The sequence below is a fragment of the Daphnia magna genome, linkage group LG6 (genome assembly GCF_020631705.1).
Source record: "Daphnia magna isolate NIES linkage group LG6, ASM2063170v1.1, whole genome shotgun sequence".
Lineage (NCBI taxonomy): Eukaryota > Metazoa > Arthropoda > Branchiopoda > Diplostraca > Daphniidae > Daphnia > Daphnia magna.
This window is the reverse complement of record NC_059187.1, coordinates 1,459,607-1,481,363: the sequence shown is the minus strand read 5'-3', so window position 1 is coordinate 1,481,363 and position 21,757 is coordinate 1,459,607. Positions and strand designations below refer to the sequence as shown.

At 38.8% G+C, this 21,757-nt stretch overlaps 3 protein-coding genes and 2 long non-coding RNA genes across 10 annotated transcripts; 2 read left to right on the top strand and 3 right to left on the bottom strand.

Moving 5' to 3' along the window:
• The first annotated feature begins 94 nt into the window (after positions 1-94).
• Positions 95-21,463, top strand: LOC116925665. 6 transcript variants are annotated; one of them, XR_006648011.1, is made up of 11 exons: positions 95-1,038; positions 1,118-1,228; positions 1,295-1,429; positions 1,489-1,609; positions 4,335-4,545; positions 4,605-4,735; positions 4,893-4,919; positions 5,021-5,432; positions 5,498-5,741; positions 5,811-6,191; positions 6,252-6,394. It is a non-coding gene; the product is annotated as an uncharacterized LOC116925665 (long non-coding RNA). The 6 variants fall into 6 exon arrangements; XR_006648013.1 differs by having other exon boundaries at positions 4,990-5,432; XR_006648009.1 differs by lacking the exons at positions 1,489-1,609; positions 4,335-4,545; positions 4,605-4,735; ... (3 more) ...; positions 5,811-6,191; positions 6,252-6,394 and adding exons at positions 16,505-16,617; positions 19,348-19,558; positions 19,619-19,757; ... (3 more) ...; positions 20,787-21,167; positions 21,228-21,463 and having other exon boundaries at positions 99-1,038.
• Positions 1,870-6,393, bottom strand: LOC116934984 (peroxidase). Its single transcript, XM_045175006.1, has 17 exons — positions 6,247-6,393; positions 5,794-6,172; positions 5,481-5,726; positions 5,012-5,422; positions 4,624-4,906; positions 4,339-4,559; positions 4,221-4,266; positions 4,029-4,156; positions 3,769-3,962; positions 3,455-3,674; positions 3,038-3,386; positions 2,817-2,973; positions 2,672-2,756; positions 2,518-2,606; positions 2,261-2,459; positions 2,099-2,201; positions 1,870-2,037 (listed from the first exon to the last, which is right to left on the bottom strand). The coding sequence occupies exons 1-17, from the start codon at positions 6,256-6,258 to the stop codon at positions 1,968-1,970; spliced, it is 3,192 nt and encodes a 1,063-aa protein (XP_045030941.1). The 5' UTR covers positions 6,259-6,393; the 3' UTR covers positions 1,870-1,967.
• Positions 10,224-12,539, top strand: LOC123473723. The gene is made up of 6 exons (XM_045175010.1): positions 10,224-10,793; positions 10,849-11,025; positions 11,110-11,319; positions 11,379-11,884; positions 11,946-12,038; positions 12,217-12,539. The coding sequence occupies exons 1-6, from the start codon at positions 10,445-10,447 to the stop codon at positions 12,463-12,465; spliced, it is 1,584 nt and encodes a 527-aa protein (XP_045030945.1). The 5' UTR covers positions 10,224-10,444; the 3' UTR covers positions 12,466-12,539.
• On the bottom strand, positions 12,133-12,844 carry LOC123473725. Its single transcript, XR_006648031.1, has 2 exons — positions 12,596-12,844; positions 12,133-12,489 (listed from the first exon to the last, which is right to left on the bottom strand). It is a non-coding gene; the product is annotated as an uncharacterized LOC123473725 (long non-coding RNA).
• On the bottom strand, positions 16,653-20,130 carry LOC116925662 (chorion peroxidase). The gene is made up of 14 exons (XM_032932383.2): positions 19,988-20,130; positions 19,637-19,926; positions 19,352-19,572; positions 19,234-19,279; positions 19,042-19,169; positions 18,781-18,974; positions 18,464-18,683; positions 18,046-18,394; positions 17,825-17,981; positions 17,680-17,764; positions 17,526-17,614; positions 17,269-17,467; positions 17,107-17,209; positions 16,653-17,045 (listed from the first exon to the last, which is right to left on the bottom strand). The coding sequence occupies exons 2-14, from the start codon at positions 19,804-19,806 to the stop codon at positions 16,976-16,978; spliced, it is 2,031 nt and encodes a 676-aa protein (XP_032788274.2). The 5' UTR covers positions 19,807-19,926; positions 19,988-20,130; the 3' UTR covers positions 16,653-16,975.
• Positions 21,464-21,757: the final 294 nt, after the last annotated feature.

Genomic DNA, 21,757 nt, shown 5'->3' with positions numbered 1-21,757 from the left:
CCCACTATTCAGAACACTGACATCTAGTAGAGGAATTACAAATTTATCCACGATTTTTTTTTCTTTTTTATTTCTTTTTACCCCTCATTGTTCATATTCAGCACGTGGTTGGCAGTTGATCAAGAGAACCCCAATAGAACTTTCAAGCAAGGAAATTGCATTACGTAGCATAAACAGCATTATGGTATCGAATGGTTTCTCAGAATTTTGGCTAAACAAGTCTTTGGTGTTTTGGCCAAGTGCCAAAGCATTGCATTTGATAGTCAACCGAATGCAGCTTAAATATTAACAACCGCACACAAAGTAGGTAACATATGTGGTAGAAAAGAAAATGGCGTAGTTGTGCACTTCTTTTTTTCCAACATTGGATCTTTTAACCTTTCCATTCCAAGGTCTACTTTGCAAGGATTGAAAGTATGGTGAGGTAAATGTACTAGCATGAAGCCTTGATGGACTACTTTTATACATAGGTAATAAGACATTTCACAGTCATATTATAATTTAATAAGATGTCAAACCATTCGTGCCAAGTGAGAGAGTTACAAGGTCTTTTGAATCTCAAGTTTCTAACATATTGTTCGACTTGCTTGATTTGTGGGATTTATCCGATTAACATTGTTTGACAAATTTTATTACCACCTTTTGTCTGGGAAAGTTTGGTTTTAGAAAGAAGAGAGGAATTAGCAACTTTGGTCTGAAGCAAAAGTAGCTGTTTGGACAGAGGCTGGAGCAGCAATTGATGAGTTAAAATCTGTTTCTACTTGGTGTGAACCAGAAACTTGGGTGGATACAAATTGACCAACTGACGCGACTCTTGTCGTCTCAGACTTGGCAGAAACTACTGAATACCCCAGACTCGTTTTTGGGCGTTATGATACCTTTGCTTGGTGGTTGTTTCTGCGTAGGAGACGAGGTCGTGTTTGTTTCACAGACATAAGGATACTTTTCTTCCCATAAACTTTGTCCCTTTACGGCATGACTTCAAAGTCAGACTGTGCTGAATCACCCGGGGCTGGGATCGCCTGGGCAATGCCTTTGGTACTAGATTCAATTTACTCTTAAACTTCTCAACCGCTCGTTGTAGGCTAGTTAATCAGGTTGTCCACTTTTGAACTAGGTCATTTTCAAGGGTAATTTAAAATCTGGTTACACAGACAACAGCATTTCAACCGCAAACAGAAGAATGTGCCAACGACATCAGGACATCCTAGCTGTTTTTAGTGCTCTGGTATAGTTATTTAATTTCCAATTTTCACGGTTTCAACAAATTTTACATTTTCTTTTACTATCTTAGATTCCTTTGATAATCGGCCGACATGATTTGATTATGTTGGTATCTTCGTTGGCCGACGACTGGAAATTTCTTGTGTGTAGGGTGTGGCGGGTGACATTCTCAATGCTCCTCGATGCTATTTCGCAAAAATATTGCGTAAGTTTTCAAAAGTTAAATATTTGCCTAGCCAGTTTGTCAGGAACTTTTCTTTTCAGTGTCAACATTAACTACGTTAACGCACACGTGCACAAAACCAACGAACTTGGCGCTCATAGTCTTCCCGCGTCCTCAAGTTTCATTCCTCGCGTCACAGAAAGGGAGCCCAATTGATTTCTGGTAAGTCCAATGCTTACTTTTACGAAAATTGCATGTTCGTTTGAGCTGTGTATACTTTTAAGAAACATAGGAATGGGTATGGACGTCATGGAGGAAGGTTAATGAGGGATGGCATAGGGCATAGAGGGAAGAGAAATCGGAAAGCGGCGGTAATCGAACACGAAATGGCATCCGGTTTCTAATTTAATGTAGGAGTGGAAAGCCACAGCCTTGATGGGAGGCCACTGTAAAGAGACGTTTACCCTGCGTATACTCCTAAATATTTTTCGAAATTTCTGGCTTGTATTAAATGAATACTAAAAAAGACTACACCCAAAAGGAATTGCGTTATTTCCGTTTTGCAGTTTAGGATGTTCTTTTAAACTTCTTGCCAAGGACGGAGATTGGCCCGCGGTATTGAAGATGACTCGCAATCCACGATAGGATTTCTGAAATTAGGATTTACCAATTAGCTAATGAGTGATTTCAACTAATGGCGTCAACACTTACACGGCAGTCTTGGATTTGAAGATTAATGGCTGAATAGAGCGGACATTGCTGTTGTCGCAGACGAGACGAGCAAAGCTAGTTCGCCGGATCTCATTTAATTGTTCTATGAAATAAAGTAAATTGTAATTGGATTGTCAATGAAATGTTAACTCTAAAAAATACCTTCAGTAAATGAACCAGACTGGCCAGCAAGATCGTAGAAGTAGCGATCGCCTCGTTTTAGCCTTAAAAACTGTTCACCAATCAGACACTGAAACGTGGGACCTACCACAGCTCCCTTAGCTAATCGTTCAGAAATGCTTCCGATAAACAGATCGATATCATCCACCGAATCGTACAAGCTTTCGAAACGGTCAACGATCTGTAAAATTCAGTAAAATGACCTTGGGTGCATTTTAATCAACTTTTTATGAACAAACCGAGGAGGGAATCAGATCACGAAGATCGTTAAAATTATTCGCAGTGCTTAGGCCACATATGTATCGATATGCATTGTAACCAGGTATACCTGAACAAAGTGACCAAATCCTTTTTACAAAATTGATTATATTATTTTGTAAAACGGACACGTACCGTGATCACGACCGCGTTGAGTGTTTAACGAAACCAAATCTAAACCGAAGCCCTTGCCTTCTTCTTCAAATAAATGATTAGTGACCTGTGCATGAAAAACAATGTTAATAATCGTAGTAAAGAGACGTTTTCACAATGAATATACCTCTTCGCTGAAAAAATTTTCAGGTTTTTGACCGGGTTGGGTAGCCAATCCGATAAGAAACTTGTCGAGATTTCCGGGCGTGTAAATCTCTTGCGTTTTGAAAAAATGTTGACGTAATAAAATGTCTCTTTCCTTTGTTCCCCTTGCGTTCGTTAAACTATATTCAGGAAATCACACCTGTTAAACAATTCACATTTATATTTGAATGTGTGAGAACTTACTGGTGCCTTCCTTGAATTAGAGTGTGGCCGAATCGGAAAGCAGCTCCAGCAAATTCGTTAAAAATTGTGGGATTCAAATTGGAATCGTAATCTTGGCTAAAGCCTCGCTGTAATGGCAATAAACCGAGCTGTTGCATTTTCTCCCTTCCGATAATAATAGGAACCCATTCGTTAAAGGTAATGTGCTGCATTTGCGCAGTCAATATCCGCTTGGCTTCCTGATAAAGACGCTCATCATCCCAGTGCGAATTGAGACGGGCGAGTTCTTTAGCTAGACGATTGTGTTCCCGTAAAAAGACGATGTGCGTGACAGCCAAATTGGGATGTTCGTTAACACGAATTGAGTCACCTTTTTTAAATTAAAAAAAAAAGTTATTATTATAGTTCTGGAACATGTTTCTTTAACAGGCAAGTTACCTGCTTTGAAGCATTTGACGTCGCTTGGTGGATCAATTCCTGAAACTCGTTTGGATAACGCACAGGACATTTTGGACTCGTCATCGGCTGGGAGTAAATCCAAATCACTTCGGCGAGTCACTTTTAATTTGCCTTCTTGAAACGTACGCAGTTCGTTGGCTAATTTATCATCAGATCCGTAGACATTCGATTGATCCAAATAGTGGGTCAACTGGTTCATCTACGAAATCAATCGATTAATAAGGGAAACCGTTGTGGTGTACTATGCGATAATGAATAGAGGGTAGGGGGGGGGGAGGGTTTTAGGTCCTTACCTGCTCGGCACAACCTAAGCTGCAATCGGGTCTTCGTCCTGGAGCTGAACGGACCAAGGGCATGCAACGCTGTCCAAACCTGGAGAAAAAAGTATCGTTTCGAGGGATTTCAATGGGAAAACACTCGGGGTGGACGAGATTCTTGTCAATGAATCCTCCGTTTGGCATGCAACATGGGATTGTACTTGAATTAGCTATTTGTAGATGTGAATTAAAGCAGAATTAAGTTTTGAAAGTCAAAACACACTTATGAATCGTACCCATTCTGAACTCAGGAGTTTTCGTAAAGTCGTGATCAAGGAATTGACCATATTGCATAACCCATGTCGTGTCCGTCTCGCTGGGGGCGTCCACGTCGCGAGTGACGATGGTAGTAATCAAACGTGCACTGGAAATTCATGCATAGCACACAACATATTAATAGAGTTGAGTTATGAAAAACTTGTGGTTACCTGGGAAGTTCACGACCACTTTTGGCACGTCGAGGCACACGGACACCTAATGAAAATTTGATTAAAATCTGTGTATTATTGTTACTAACTCTTGGATGTTTTTCTATAAAAAAGGTACCATCAGCATAAGCAGGGGGAGCAAGACGCTGGAATGGTGTGAGCGACCTGCCCCAGGATGAATGCTGGATATTATTGCACGACCCATCCAGCGTTCGGTAACGAGAGTCGATTGTTGTTTGATTACAAACGGAATCCATGGGGCACATCTCAGATAAAATCGTGTCCTTCAAATTAAATTGGTTCAATGCCAGCGCAACATTCTCGGGTTTAATATTAAATCTAATTAACAACAACATTTAATAACTTAATTGTTTGCTGTTTTAGGGACTAGACGAGTAAAAACCTTTTGACAATTTCACTGGCTGTATAAGCTCCGATGATTGCCTCTCGGCTGATTTTTTCAGATTCTGCAGTTGTTGCAAAAACAAGTGCGTGAATAGCACGAGACGAACCAGGTAAAACTAGAATGTTATTTTGAGTGAGTCGTTTTTCAATCTCGCCCATTGAACTCATTTGTAATCGACTCGCCTCGGCTGCTTGGTTCATCGATGGCGTGTTAATGTTGTAATTGAAACCATTCTTTTCACCAATTCTACCGAATGGCGTTCGCAGAGGCGGCCCGTAACCTTTGAAAATTAAGTATTAAAAAATTCAAATATTTTTAGTTGAATTTGAATATTTCCATACTAAAAAATTCAAATATTTTTAGTTGAATTTGAATATTTCCATACTATTTGTAGGAAGATCTGGACAACAAGCTCCTGGATTTCCATCTGATAGTTTACACGCTGTTCCCGGAATAGTTAGAATCTGATCGTACCAAACAGCACAGTCCTTGATTGGACGGCATTCTGACGGTAAATCGTCAATTTTGGGACAAGTGGCTATGGAATCGTTAAAATTCCTGTAAGGGACAAAGCCACACATGCCGCTGTTGATGGGTGTCCGGGGAGTCGATAAAGGAGCTTTCTTCAAATAGCAAAATCCTTCGTGAAGACGGAAATGATTACACTCGGGGTTAGCGACGCAGAGGCCGCCACATAGTTCTCCAGTGCTCGCTATTTTCCCGATATCATGGCCGAAAAAATCGCAATTCAAAAGCCACTTGACTCCATCCCCACCGGGGTTCCAATGGTCTCGATCTGACAAAAGGTCAGTTGTTAACACAAGGAAAAGGAATTCATGTTTTTGGTGTCTTACCAGGATCGAATTTCCAGGGAATATAACCGCAAACTCCCCCATTGGTTGGTGTGCGAACAGTTGTTATTGGTGCCGCTTTCATGTAACAAAATCCGTCAAAGTAGCGAAAGTGAGTACATGGGCGCATAGCGATGCAAATGTTGCCACAGTCTTCTCCGGAACTCGCGATTTTATGAATGTCATTGCCGTTAAAATCGCAATTTATTTGCCATTTGACGTCACGGGCGCCAATTCTCCAGTCGTTCCCTGTGGACATTACAGGTATTCATAACAATAATGTCATTTGAAATTCATTGCTATTTTCACTCATTACCAACATTTGATCTCCAGGGAAGAAACCCACATACTCCACCACTATGCGGTGTACGGAAAACTCCGATGGGTGGATTCTTTAAGTAACAGAATCCATCGTCGGAATAATGAAAATGGGAGCACCTTGTATTTGCAATGCAATGTCCACCGCATTGTTCTCCCGTACTCGCCAATCGTCCAATATCATTACCAAAAAAATCGCAGTTAAATTGCCATTTGACTCCATCTTCTTCAGTGTTCCAGCCTTCCGCATCTTGTTTAATCGATTGAATTTGCGTGTCATTCTCAGCGTTTACATGAACGCTCCTAATTTGAATTTGCGTGTCATTCTCAACGTTTGCATGAACGCTCCAAATTAAAACATACAAAATCCAGATGGCCTTAAATAGAATTCTTCCCGTAAGTTAAAAATTTTTTCTGTAATTTAAAATAAGAATTAAACTTAAATTCTTACTTTAGTTTTCATGGCGCTGGAGTTGTTGATCGTCAACCGGAGACGACAAGAAGATGGTCACGCTTTTACTGCGGTGCAGGTAATGCTTTGAAAAGTATTTTCGGGGCTACTTATAGTTTCATACCTGAAGGTTCGCTCTTTTCAAGGCCATGACGGGGGGTTGTTAACTCGAAAAAATATTCGTATACCCCAATATTTGTAAGCAAACAAGAAACAATACGAAAAATACAAAAAAATATTTAAAAATATAAAAATAATATAATAATTATAAATCCGGTTATACTTAATATATTGAAATTTCCCGAAGGGATTTAGGGTGAGGCAGTTTGGGTTGGAGGGGAAAGTGGAAACGAATGAAATTCGCCTGCTAAGCTCAATATATGGAGATTGGGTTATCTTACGGTACAAAGAACTGATTCTGGAAAGAATAGTATAGATTAATAACTATGAATACAAATATTTTGAATACGTCTTCATGTTATTAGCATGACATATTTCCTAAGAGGAGTTGAATATTAAAATGATATAAGAAATAAACGGCAGCTACTATTTCAGGGTTGTTTTGTTACAAAGCAGACGACAGCATAAATAAAAAAGTTATTATTACAAATGTTCCTTGTTGGTTTTGGTTATTTTATTATTGATTTGTTAAAAATAATATAGTTAGTTAAAATCAAAACAGTGTAATGCCGCGTCGAAGTGGTATGAATAGAAAACAATTGCAGAGGTAACTGAATTAATTATTTTTTCTATTTTTTATTATCATTTGCTTTAAAAACAAATATGTGACGATGTGTTTTATACAAAATAGCAAAGATTGACCACATATCCCAGAAAAAGAACAAGCGGAACTCAAAATACTGACCGATTGTCAGACAGGTATGTTAATTTACGATTAAAAGTGCTAATTAGTGTATTGGAAAATAACACGATTTCATCTTATCGTAGTTTACCGGTAGAATCTATTGCAACGAAATCCTTCGTTGCAATAAGGGACTTTTTCCTTATTATAACGAAATCTTTCGTTGCAATAAGGGACTTTTTCCCTATTGTAACGAAATCTTTCGGCGCAATAAGGCACTATTTCACTATTGCAACGAAATCTGTCGTTGCAATAAGTGGTGTTATTCCCTATTGCAACGAAATGTTTCGGAGTAGGGCTCGGCCAGAGTAATAGAATACTGGTGTAGCCACGCTTATGGCGGGCCCTCCCATTGCCTTTTTGGCCTGAAAGTCTTTCTGTCCCATAACGAAAGCGCCACAGCGACTGTGTTGTTAAGTTGTGATGTATTACGTTTTCGCTATGTTTTCGCTCATTTTCGTCGTCTGTACTTCAGAAAGTAAACAAAAAGTGGCTTAATTAATTAATGTGAAAAAAGTAAAAGTCTACGATTTTAAATAACAACCCTTAAAACTCAATTCATAGGTGGCAGTTACGGTTATGGGACACTTAAATCGATATCTTGCCTCATTTTCTCACAATCGATACGCGAAATTGGCAACAACTTTTGGGAAAAAATCCGAGAGAGGGAGTTAACATGGCCGTGGCTACACCAGTATTCTATTACTCTGGCTCGGCACCGTGTCCAATGGGTAGGTATTTGGGTAAATGGGTAGGTATTCCCGGAAAAAAATTGAGATCCGTTGTGTAACGGTTCTTTAAAGTTCGTGCCCACTACCTACCCTGGTTTTACGTGGGTAATCGGAAAGTGAAACCGGGTATGCTACCCGGTTCTAAACCCGGTTCTCATCGGGTTTTTAGCCCGATTGCCCCAGATTTGTATTTTTCCTTTACTCACTTAATACGGTCAGGGCTAAATTACAGTTGCCGAGTTTTGCCATGACTTGAAATTTCAGTTCAACAAAAGCTTTCATAATTCGGGCTTTAACAGCCGTTGCTCCAAGCGGCTTGTACAAGTGTTGCAAAAGTAACAGAAATTTTCGAAATGCAGGTTCCTCCCCTAACGTAAATGCGTGACTGTTGGTCACAATGAACTCCACATATGCCTTATGGGCAATACTTCCATTAAACTGAAATTAAATTAAATGAGTTTCCATTATTGCATTAAACAACACAAGCTAAGTCTTACCTTGAACGGCCTAACAACTGTGCCCTTAATGTCCAACCACGATATAATAGGAAAGGTACACTCTCGCGCTATCCCAGTCTCTTGGAAGAAACGGCGGGTGTTCAGTAAAGGGTCCCAAGATTCCCCGCCAGGTTCGCTAGTATAGGAGGCCCATCGCCTCTCGGGGGTATAAAAAATAAAATGGGGTGGGGTTTTCGTTCGTTATCTATAAAATTACCAATCAATGTGTCCAGAAATTGATTTCATTTAAGCCTAATTTAATTCCCTATCCTTAAATACCTAATTCATCTAGATTAGGCAATTATTTATATGTAAAATTTGTGATTGAAATTCAACATTTTTTGAAATTTGCGCCTTTCGCAACATTGCCAATTTCATTATATTAAACACGTTTGTCTTCTTTCTAGTGCAGCAACTTTTACACCTTTGTTAAAAATGGATATATTAAATAAATATTGACGAATTCTATTTATAATGAATTCTGCACTAGAGAGAAGGCAAACGTGTTTAATATAATGAAAGTGGCAATGTTGCGAAAGGCGCAAATTTCAAAAAATTGTGAATTTCAATCATAAATTTAACATATAAATAATTGCCTAATCTAGATGAATTAGGTATTTAAGGATAGGGAATTAAATTAAGCTTAAACGAAATCAATTTCTGGACACATTGATTGGTAATTTTATAGATAACGAACGAAGAACCCCAATTTTTACTATACCCCCGAGAGGCGATGGGCCTCCTATACTAGCGAACCTGGCGGTGAATCTTGGGACCCTTTACAGAACACCCGCCGGTCTTGGGGATAGCCGAGAGTGTACCTTTCCTATTATATCGTGGTCCAACGTACAGTATCCTGCACAAAAATCCGAACAACCGATTTAATTTTTTTAAGCCACCTATTGGCGGGGTAAAGGGTTTTTTGTTTGTTTTCCTTTAAGAAGGAGGGTAGACGGGGTGATGGACACATAGGGCAGGGTTGGGTAAGTCTAGAAATTTTTTTTTATGCCTTAAGGTATTACGTTTTAAGGCAAGTAACAGGTCGGGACATTTTTGCAGCCCCCAGGGTGATGTGTTTTTTTTTTAACGACAGTTGGAAATGTTGGATTTAGGCTGTGTAATATTCCTTACCCAAAATAAATTACACAGCCGCCTGTGCACAATTTTGTCGATACCGATGGCATATGTGTAGAGCCTCTGATTGCGTCGCCGGAGATCAGTGTTCGATTCCCGATAAGGAATTGCAATATATTTGGTATCTTTATAATATTATTCATTCGCATATGCTGGGAATACTATTTTTTTAGAACGAAGTAAATTATTATTTTTTAAGTTATTTAATAAACAAAAAAAAAGAACAAATTGCTCGATGAAAATTTGTTCTATATACAAACGAGAATTTCTCGTAAAGTAACCACAATAATTCATCACCTCACCTGGAATCGAACACCGATCTCCGGCATCACATTCAGAAAGGCTACACCTACGCCATTGACAACGACGTAAACTTTCACAGGCAGCTGGAACATAAACTAAATTGTTTCGGTAAGCAACATTACCAAGCCTAAACTCTAAATTTCCAACTGTCGTTTAAAAAAACACACCATCCTGGGGGTTGCATAAATGTCCTGACCTGTAACTTGCCTTAAAGCGTAATACCTTAAGGCCTTTTTTTTTAATGTCTAGACTTACCCAACCCTGCCCTGTCGTGTCCATCACCCCGTCTACCCTCCCCCTTAAAAAAAAAAAAAAAAACCACCACCCCGCCAATAGGTGGCTTTAAAAAATTAAATCGGTGTTCGGATTTTTGTGCAGGATACTGTACTTTGATTAGTGTTATCTATCTTGTTGGGATGTTTAGTATACAGCACAGATAATGAGCACTGGTTCGTTGTCTCCATAAGAGGAATAACATGGGCAACTGTCCCCGAAATTTTCTATACCCTTCCTCCTTTTTTTGAGGTGCTACACCTACTTATCCTGCCATCCAGTGGGGCTTTCAATCCCTAACTTTGCTTTCAGTACAGCTTGCAGCTTCTCTGTAACCGCCAATCCGCCATTGCCCAAGTTTGTGGCGTCCTGATGGTACAATCGACGATGTATATAATATGGCGTTAAAACAAAATAAGAAGATACGTGGTGCCTACTGTTTCATTTGTGGCGTAATCGCCGATAAAGAAAACCAAGACGGAAATAGATTTGGACGTTTTGTAACTACCGACAAGAGGTTATTGGAGTGGAAGAAAGCAATTTCTAAACCTGGATTAAAGATTGGCTCTCCCATTTGTGGTCGGCATTTTGATGTCGATGATATAGTAAAGGGTAGAGAAATAGGCGGAATTTTCCATCCCTTCAAGGTCTGGAAATTAAAAGACTTAGCAGTTCCAAAATACTGTACTTCTGCCAGTGCCAATAAACGTAATCCATTTGCTGAATGCAACAATGAAAAACAACAAGGTAACTAATTGTATAATGTAAAGTTAGATTTTTATTTTATTTTATGTTTTCATAGGGAAGCTAAGCACTGTTGGCAAATCATTCTCTGACACTTGCAATCGAAGTGACTCTGTAGCTGCAGATACTGGTTGCTTTCAGATGCATCGACAGCAAACTTACCATGCCAAACAACATCAGTCGGATCCTGTAAATCAGCTGAAATTATGTGAGCCTGAGGTCCCAGTTGACAACGGTGAGCAACTACCTTGAAAATTGTGTTATTGTTGTGATAATTGGTAAATTGATATTGTCAACATTGAATGTATTCTTTTTGTAGTGATACCTAATGAGACCACCGCTGTGGTAGTAAACAATGTTTGTGCCATGGAATTTACATTACCATCAAGTTCTGCCATGACAGACTATATAGCCACAGATGTTGGAGACTGCATAACTTCTCGACAGCAAACTGTAAATGTTTCTCAGCCCCAGTCCATGTCTGGCGAAACTAGTATATTACATGAGCAAGAGCTGCCTCTTCAAAACGGTGACCAACTTATTTGATAGTTATATTTCATGTCTAATGATTTGTATATTTACCATTAGAGCAAACAACCAGTTTTGACTTTCATTCCTTGACACGTATTGTTAAACTACCCGATAACTGGCGTTGGGACGCTGTCAACAAAAGCTGCTACACCACGATTACTAGTGGAAATGATTTTGTCCATAAAATTGTCTTAATAACGAGCGATCACCTTGATTTCTTCATTAACGGAAGAAAAGTAACATTCCCATTTCTGATAAACAGCGGAACATGGCAAGCTTTTGATTTGCAGAGAGCAATTCATGAATTTCATGGCAAATATCCCTGTTGTGGAATTTTGGATCTTTCCTTATATACCACTACAAGAACCTTCTCTGTAAGTGAATTTCGCTCATCGGAATGTCGATCTGTATCCAACACGGAAGACAAGCAATGTAGCAAGTGCCGAGTACACGAAGGCAAACTTAAAAGTCTAAAGGTAGTTCAATCTGAAAAGGTTACTACTCTAACAAAGAGACTAAAAGCTAAACAAAGACAGTTTCAACGGTACAATTATTACGCAAAGGTAGAAAATTTATATTTCAAAACTAAATTTAAATATAATAAATACCTTTATTTTTCAACAGAATGCTGCATTAACAGTCAACAATCTAAGGCGAAGCATTAATGCACTAACGCAAAATCAACTTTCTGAAAAAATTCGATGTCTACCTCAGCAGGTAGTCTATTTTGCCTGACCTTTGTTCGTTTTGATCATGAATTAAAATAATAACATGACGTATTCAATTGTACTAAAAAAAAATTGTAAAGCAATCATGTTTTTGACCAATTGTATTTTGCAATTAAAATAATACAACAATTCCTAATCCCTAATGCTACAACTATTTTCATTAACAGCAACAGTCCGTTATACGGACATTTTTTGCACATGGAAAAGCCTTGAAGAAAGAAAAGCATGGCAAAGGAATGCGATATGAGGCCTCTTTTCTCCTGGAAGCACTAATGTTAAAGATGAAGAACAATGCAGCATACAAGCATCTAAGAAACAACAAGATGCTTCCGCTCCCTGCACCGTCTACGATTAGGAAGCTTATAAGTTCATCCGATTGCCATTTCGGTATGGATGAATTGGCCCTAAGGTCATAAGAAGCTGTCCACCGTTATGTAAACCTACACCAAATAAGTTAAGATTAATACATGGAAAAATTACACAGAGAAAACCAATTCTATTATAATTCAAAAAAAAATATGTGTAAGGATTGATTAGCCTACTTACCGATACAACTCCCCCTGATTAGGAACTTTTGAGGTTTGTTTTAATTATCTAGAAATAACAAACTTGTTTTCATTCATCAGAAGTAATATACGTCTGCAAGACGAATACTAATATACTTTATTTTCTTCGTTTCCCTAATGCAGTACACCAGCTTATCCGCTAGAGGCACTACGATCAGGTGTAGTTTTGGCGTCAGTAGAGATAGGGCTAAAACGATAGGAGACAACGAACCAGTGCTCATTATCTGTGGTATACAGGATCGCTCATGGTTGACTTTTTTTTGCGATGAACCGCGGGTAAACCGGGTTTTCGAGAACCGGGGCCGAGCCCTATTCGGAGTTCCCCTTTTTAATTATTTCCAATTATTTTTTCCCGGCAACCCATTCTTTTTGCAACATCCATTCTTTTTGACTGGCTATCGTTGTTTGTTGTTTGTTTTTTTTTTTTTTTGCGATGGCAATTTTTGTTTGGCTTTCGATGCCCGTGAGGCATGTTTTTTTTTGGTTTTTTTTTGCGGCGGGCAATTTTTGCATGCCTATCGATGCCCGTGAAGCACATTTTTTGTTTTTTTTTGCGGCGGGCAATTTTTGCCTGGCTATCGATGCCCGTGAGGCATATTTTTCATTTTTTTTTACCCCATTCCGATACAAGAAGCCATATACATCGTTTATTTATTACTCAGAAACATTTTACATATACAATCTTTAGCTTTCGGGACATCTTTCAAACCATCACATTTCCAATGAACCCACTCAAGGCAACAAGAACAAATTACAGTACCGAAATCCCCAATTACTTTTTTACCACTATAACATAAATATTTATATTTTTTCTTCTCGATGAGGTCCTTCTTCTGTGCCACTGTTAAATAAAAGAATTTGGCATTAGTAAATGGTTTAGTTTATTAAGATTTAAGGCATTTACCTAAACTTTTAACCGCCAGCCATGCATCCTCATCGAAATATTTCTTAAACCTTCCCAAATTTCTCCAATTTCTTCCTCTAGGATTGCGGTTGACAATTCATTGGGAAATGTCAAAACCATCTCTTCGGTGACGAGAGATGATTCCTTTAAAATTCTGTTGGCCGCATCGCTTCCACCTGCCAGCAACTTTGTCAACACAACTATAAGAAAAAAATTTAAATACAAGATTTTTGTTAATAAAATAAATAAATATAAAATGTATAAGTTAAGTAATAATGTGCTACAATAGTAGGGGAGACCGGACCCATCTTGGACACTGTACCATGTTGGACAGTGACGAGAAAATTAGTTAAAAAGTTCTAAAAATAACATTTTTACAACGTATGTTCCCATTTATGAAATCTTCAACCGTAGAAAATTTCAAGTATCCGCGATTGTTATTTCACTAGATATTCAGAAAATAAAAAAAACACGCGAAAAAATTGCAAATTTTTTTTGTTCTTTTACTGGCGTTGGGTCGATCTGTGACGTTCAAAAATAAAATAATGCACACGAATGTCTGCGCTAGTTATTGCCCTACATGTTTGAATTAAAACAATATTTTTTTATGTGGTCTAGTTTTTACACAATATTATTTTTAGAAGAGAGGGGTGCGTTGTGGCCAAATTGGAAAACAATCAGGGGTGAGATTAGACAATAAGTGGGCGGAGAATGGGAGGAGCAAAGTCGAAGCGCGGAAATTCAAATTTATCTTAGCAACACGGAACACGTTCATCATTTGTAACTTAAATGGTGTTTTCCATGTGGGTTTTATTATATTGAAATAGATATTATGTAAAAAAGAGTAAACACTACGTTCTGTGTTAATTCTGTATTAACTTTTCTTCGTTTGACAAGATGATTTGAGTGGCTCGGGTTTCATATAACATTGCAAGTAAGCCACGCATATTAATTTATTAGTAACACTTAAAGTGAAGGAAGATCCGTATTTTACTCCGTTTGACAAGACGATCGACTGGCAGGTTTCATTTGAGGCAAAAAATAAGGCACGCATTACAAGACATAAAATGACATGAGATTCAACTGATTGAACTATAAATTGGTAACTTTTCTCCGTTTGACAAGACCGGCTCTGGTATGATTTGGCATTGGATTTTCATAATCCTCATCACATTCGTTTTTCTCTTTCTTCCTTCTTTTTTTCTTTTTCTAATTTCTTTTTTTATTCTCTTCATCAATCTTCAGTTTTTCTGGAGTATCCGTTAAAATTCTTGTACTACCAGATCGGTTATTAAATGTGATCTTTCGCCTGTTGATGATGCAGACAGTAGTGCTGTAGTTGGGGTGACTGTTGGTAATGAAGACGGTAGTTCTGTAGTTTCTGCATCTGTTGATGATGATGACGTATTGTGTAGCAGTAATAGATCGATCGTTTCTTCTGGAACTATTTTAAACATATTGTAACATCAAGAAGAGTAACAAAATAAATTTTACAGAAATGATACCTGGTCTATCTGAAACGAATGAGAGTTAATATCTTGAAGCATCAATCGCAAATCGATTGAATGGGTATATTCCTGTTGATTTAAACCCAGCTATGATATTCTTAAGTGTAGAGGTTTCTTGTAAAGGAACATTTGACAGTTCCGCAATATGTTTGATGGACAAAGTTGAATGCTATCCCGTGAAAAAAGTTTCAACAAATTTTTATCCGTAATTTTTTATTAGTAACATTCTTTCCCCAATAAGTTCTATGAACCTTAAGAAAAAACTCAAAAGCCATCTATTGAGCATAGCAGGCGAATTTCATTCGTTTCCATTTCCACATTTCCCCTCCAACCCAAACTGCCTCACCCTAAATCCCTTCGGGAAATTCAGCACGTGGTTGGCAGTTGATCAAGAGAACCCCAATAGAACTTTCAAGCAAGGAAATTGCATTACGTAGCACAAACAGCATTATGGTATCGAATGGTTTCTCAGAATTTTGGCTAAACAAGTCTTTGGTGTTTTGGCCAAGTGCCAAAGCATTGCATTTGATAGTCAACCGAATGCAGCTTAAATATTAACAACAGCACACAAAGTAGGTAACATATGTGGTAGAAAAAAAAATGGCGTAGTTGTGCAATTCTTTTTTTCCAACATTGGATCTTTTAACCTTTCCATTCCAAGGTCTACTTTGCAAGGATTGAAAGTATGGTGAGTTAAATGTACTAGCATGAAGCCTTGATGGACTACTTTTATACATAGGTAATAAGACATTTCACAGTCATATTATAATTTATTAAGATGTCAAACCATTCGTGCCAAGTGAGAGAGTCACGAGGTCTTTTGAATCTCAAGTTTCTAACATATTGTTGGACTTGCTTGATTTGTGGGATTTATCCGATTAACAGTGTTTGACAAATTTTATTACCACCTTTTGTCTGGGAAAGTTTGGTTTTAGAAAGAAGAGAGGAATTAGCAACTTTTGTCGGAAGCAAAAGTAGCTGTTTGGATAGAGGCTGGAGCAGCAATTGATGAATGAAAATCTGTTTCTACTTAGATTCAATTTACTCTTAAACTTCTCAACCGCTCGTTGTAGGCTAGTTAATCAGGTTGTCCACTTTTGAACTAGGTCATTTTCAAGGGTAATTTTAAATCTGGTTACACAGACAACAGCATTTCAACCGCAAACAGAAGAATGTGCCAACGACATCAGGACATCCTAGCTGTTTTTAGTGCTCTGGTATAGTTATTTAATTTCTAATTTTCACGGTTTCAACAAATTTTACATTTTCTTTTACTATCTTAGATTCCTTTGACAATCGGCCGACAAGATTTGATTATGCTGGTATCTTCGTTGGCCGACGACTGGAAATTTCTTGTGTGTGGGGTGGGACGGGTGACATTTTCAATGTTCCTCGATGCTATTTCGCAAAAATATTGCGAAAGCTTTCAAAAATTGAATATTTGCCTAACCAGTTTGTCAGGAACTTTTCTTTTCAGTGTCAACATTAACTACGTTAACGCACGCGTGCACACAACCAACGAACTTGGCGCTCATAGTCTTCCCAAGTTTCATTCCCTGCGTCACAGAAAGCGAGCCCATTTGATTTCTGGTAAGTCCAATGTTTACTTGTACGAAAATTGCATGTTCGTTTGAGCTGTGTATACTTTTAAGAAACATAGGAATGGGTACGGACGTCATGGAGGACGGTTTATGAGGGATGGCATAGAGCATAGAGGGAAGAGAAATCGGAAGGCGACGGTGATCGAACACGAAATGGCATCCGGTTTCTAATTTAATGTAGGAGTGGAAAGCCGCAGCCTTTATGGCAGGCCACTGTAAAGAGACGTTTACCCTGCGAATACTCCTAAATATTTTTCAAAATTTGTGGCTTGTCTTAAATGAATACTAAAAAAGGCAACACCCGAAAGGAATTGCGTTATTTCCGTTTTGCAGTTTAGGATGTTCTTTTAAACTTTTTGCCAAGGACGGAGATTGACCCGCGGTATTGAAGATGATTCGCAATCCACGATAGGATTTCTAAAATTAGGATTTACTAATTAGCTAATGAGTGATTTCAACTAATGGCGTCAACACTTACACGGCAGTCTTGGATTTGAAGATTAATGGCTGAATAGAGCGGACATTGCTGTTGTCGCAGACGAGACGAGCAAAGCTAGTTCGCCGGATCTCATTTAATTGTTCTATGAAATAAAGTAAATTGTAATTGGATTGTCAATGAAATGTTAACTCTAAAAAATACTTTCAGTAAATGAACCAGACTGGCCAGCAAGATCGTAGAAGTAGCGATCGCCTCGTTTTAGCCTTAAAAACTGTTCACCAATCAGACACTGAAACGTGGGACCTACCACAGCTCCCTTAACTAATCGTTCAGAAATGCTTCCGATAAACAGATCAATATCATCCACTGACTCGTACAAGCTTTCGAAACGAGCAATGATCTGTAAAAGTCAGTAAAATTACCTTGAGTGCATTTCAATCAACTTTTTATGAACAAACCGAGGAGGAAATCAGATCACGAAGATCGTTAAAATTATTCGCAGCGCTTAGTTCACACATGGATCGATATGCATTGTAACCAGGTATACCTGAACAAAGTGACCAAATCCTTTTTACAAAATTGATTATATTATTTTGTAAAACGGACATGTACCATGATCGCGACCGCGTTGAATGTTTAACGAAACCAAATCTAAACCGAAGCCCTTGCCTTCCTCTTCAAATAAATGATTAGTAAGCTGTGCATGAAAAACAATGTTAATAATCGTAGTAAAGAGACGTTGTCACAAATAATATACCTCTTCGGTGAAGTAATGTTCAGGTTTTTGACCGGGTTGGGTAGCCAATCCGATAAGAAACTTGTCGAGATTTCCGGGCGTGTAAATTTCTTGCGTTTTGAAAAAATGTTGACGTAATAAAATGTCTTTTTCCTTTGTTCCCCTTGCGTTCGTTAAACTATATTCAGGAAATCACACCTGTTAAACAATTTACATTTATATTTGAATGTATGAGAACTTACTGGTGCCTTCCTTGAATTAGAGTGTGACCGAATCGGAAAGCAGCTCCAGCAAATTCGTTAAAAATTGTGGGATTCAAATTGGAATCGTAATCTTGGCTAAAGCCTCGCTGTAATGGCAATAAACCGAGCTGTTGCATTTTCTTCCTTCCGATAATAATAGGAACCCATTCGTTATAGGTAATGTGCTGCATTTGCGCAGTCAATATCCGCTTGGCTTCCTGATAAAGTCGCTCATCATCCCAGTGCGAATTGAGACGGGCGAGTTCTTCAGCTAGACGATTGTGTTCCCGTAAAAAGACGATGTGCGTGACAGCTAAATTGGGATGTTCGTTAACACGAAGTGAGTCACCTTTTTGAAATTTAAAAAAAAAAATTATTATCATAGTTCTGGAACATGTTTCTTTAAAAGGCAAGTTACCTGTTTTGAAGCATTTGACGTCGCTAGGTGGATCAATTCCCGAAACCTGTTTGGATAACGCACAGGACATTTTGGACTCGTCATCGGCTGGGAGTAAATCCAAATCACTTCGGCGAGTCACTTTTAATCTGCCTTCTTGAAACGTACGCAGTTCGTTGGCTAATTTATCATCAGATCCGTAGACATTCGATTGATCCAAATAGTGGGTCAACTGGTTCATCTACGAAATCAATCGATTAATAAGGGAAACCGTTGTGGTGTACTATGCGATAATGAAAAGAGGGTAGTGGGGGGGGGGGAGGGTTTTAGGTCCTTACCTGCTCGGCACAACCTAAGCTGCAATCGGGTCTCCGTCCTGGAGCTGAACGGACCAAGGGCATGCAACGCTGTCCAAACCTGGAGAAAAAAGTATCGTTTCGAGGGATTTCAATGGGAAAACACTCGGGGTGGACGAGATTCTTGTCAATGAATCCTCCGTTTGGCATGCAACATGGGATTGTACTTGAATTAGCTATTTGTAGATGTGAAAAGAAAGCAGAATTAAGTTTTGAAAGTCAAAACACAATTGTTAATCGTACCCATTCTGAACTCAAGAGTTCTCGTAAAGTCGTGATCAAGGAATTGACCATATTGCATAACCCATGTCGTGTCCGTCTTGCTGGGGGCGTCCACGTCGCGAGTGACGGTGGTAGAAATCAAACGTGCACTGAAAATTCATGCATAGCACACAACATATTAATAGAGTTGAGTTATGAAAAACTTGTGGTTACCTGGGAAGTTCACGACCACTTTTGGCACGTCGAGGCACACGGACACCTAATGAAAATTTGATTAAAATCTGTGTATTATTGTTACCAACTCTTGGATGTTTTCCTCTAAAAAAGGTACCATCAGCATAACCAGAGGGAGCAAGACGCTGGAATGGTGTGAGCGACCTGCCCCAGGATGAATGCTGGATATTATTGCACGACCCATCCAGCGTTCGGTAACGAGAGTCGATTGTTGTTTGATTACAAACGGAATCCGTGGGGCACATCTTAGATAAAATCGTGTCCTTCAAATTAAATTGGTTCAATGCCAGCGTCACATTCTCAGGTTTAATATTAAATCTAATTAACAACAACATTTAATAACTTAATTGTTTGCCGTTTTAAGGACTAGATGAGTAAAAACCTTTTGACAATTTCACTGGCTGTATAAGCTCCGATGATTGCCTCTCGGCTGATTTTTTGTTGATTTGCTGATTCTGCAGTTGTTGCAAAAACAAGTGCGTGAATAGCACGAGACGAACCAGGTAAAACTAGAATGTTATTTTGAGTGAGTCGTTTTTCAATCTCGCCCATTGAACATTTGTAATCGACTCGCCTCGGCTGCTTGGTTCATCGATGACGTGTTAATGTTGTAATTGAAACCATATTTTTTACCAATTCTACCGAATTTTGTTCGCAGAGGCGGCCCGTAACCTTTGAAAATTAGGTATTAAAAAATTCAAATGTTTTTAGTTGAATTTGATTATGTCCATACTATTTGTAGGAAGATCTGGACAGCAAGCTCCTGGATTTCCATCTGATAGTTTACACGCTGTTCCCGGAATAGTTAGAATCTGATCGTACCAAACAGCACAGTCTTTGATTGGACGGCATTCTGACGGTAAATCGTCAATTTTGGGACAAGTGGCTATGGAATCGTTAAAATTCCTGTAAGGAACAAAGCCACACATGCCGCTGTTGATGGGTGTCCGGGGAGTCGATAAAGGAGCTTTCTTCAAATAGCAAAATCCTTCGTGAAGACGGAAATGATTACACTCGGGGTTAGCGACGCAGAGGCCGCCACATAGTTCTCCAGTGCTCGCTATTTTCCCGATATCATGGCCGAAAAAATCGCAATTCAAAAGCCACTTGACTCCATCCCCACCGGGGTTCCAATGGTCTCGATCTGACAAAAGGTCAGTTGTTAACACAAGGAAAAGGAATTCATGTTTTTGGTGTCTTACCAGGATCGAATTTCCAGGGAATATAACCGCAAACTCCCCCGTTGGTTGGTGTGCGAACAGTTGTTATTGGTGCCGCTTTCATGTAACAAAATCCGTCAAAGTAGCGAAAGTGGGTACATGGGCGCATAGCGATGCAAATGTTACTGCAGTCTTCTCCGGAACTCGCGATTTTATGAATGTCATTGCCGTTAAAATCGCAATTTATTTGCCATTTGATGTCACTGCCGCCAATTCTCCAGTCGTTCCCTGTGGACATTACAGGTATTCATAACAATAATGTCATTTGAAATTCATTGCTATTTTCACTCATTACCAACATTTGATCTCCAGGGAAGAAACCCACATACTCCACCACTATGCGATGCACGGGAAACCCCGATAGATGGATTCTTTAAGTAACAGAATCCATCGTCGGAATAATGAAAATGGGAGCACCTTGTATTTGCAATGCAATGTCCACCGCATTGTTCTCCCGTACTCGCCAATCGTCGAATATCATTACCAAAAAAATCGCAGTTAAATTGCCATTTGACTCCACCTTCTCCAGTGTTCCAGTCTTCCGCATCTTGTTCAATCGATTGAATTTGCGAGTTATTCTCAGCGTTTACATGAAAGTTCCTAATTTGAATTTGCGTGTCATTCTCAACGTTTGCATGAACACTCCAAATTAAAACATACAACATCCAGATGGCCTTGAATAGAATTCATCCCGTAAGTTTATAATTTTTTCTGTAACTTAAAATAAGATTTAAACTGAAATTCTTACTTTAGTTTTCATGGCGCTGGAGTTGTTGATCGTCAACCGGAGACGACTAGAAGATGGTCACGCTTTTACTGCAGTGCAGGTAATGCTTTGAAAAGTATTTTCGGGGCTTCTTATAGTTTCATACGTGAAGGTTCGCCTTTTTCAAGGCCATGACGGGGGGTTGTCAACTCGAAAAAATATTCGTACACCCCAATAATTTTAAGCAAAAAATACGAAAAATACAAAGAAATAAAAAAAAATATGAAAAAATATGAAAATATAAAAAATATAAAAAATATAAAAATAATATAAAAATTATAAATCCGGTTATACTTAATATATTGAAATTTCCCGAAGGGATCTAGGGTGAGGCCAACATGGTCTCTACGTACGTATAAAGAGGTCCGTACCAGAAAACGGCACCATTTCTAGGGTTTTCATTGGCTCAGTGAGATGGTCACGTGACCATCCTTTCAAGCCGCGCAGTGGTGGCCCTGGTGGGTAGGCCCCTAGCCCCTACCCCCGAATAGGGCTCTGCCCCGATCGTTTTCGATCG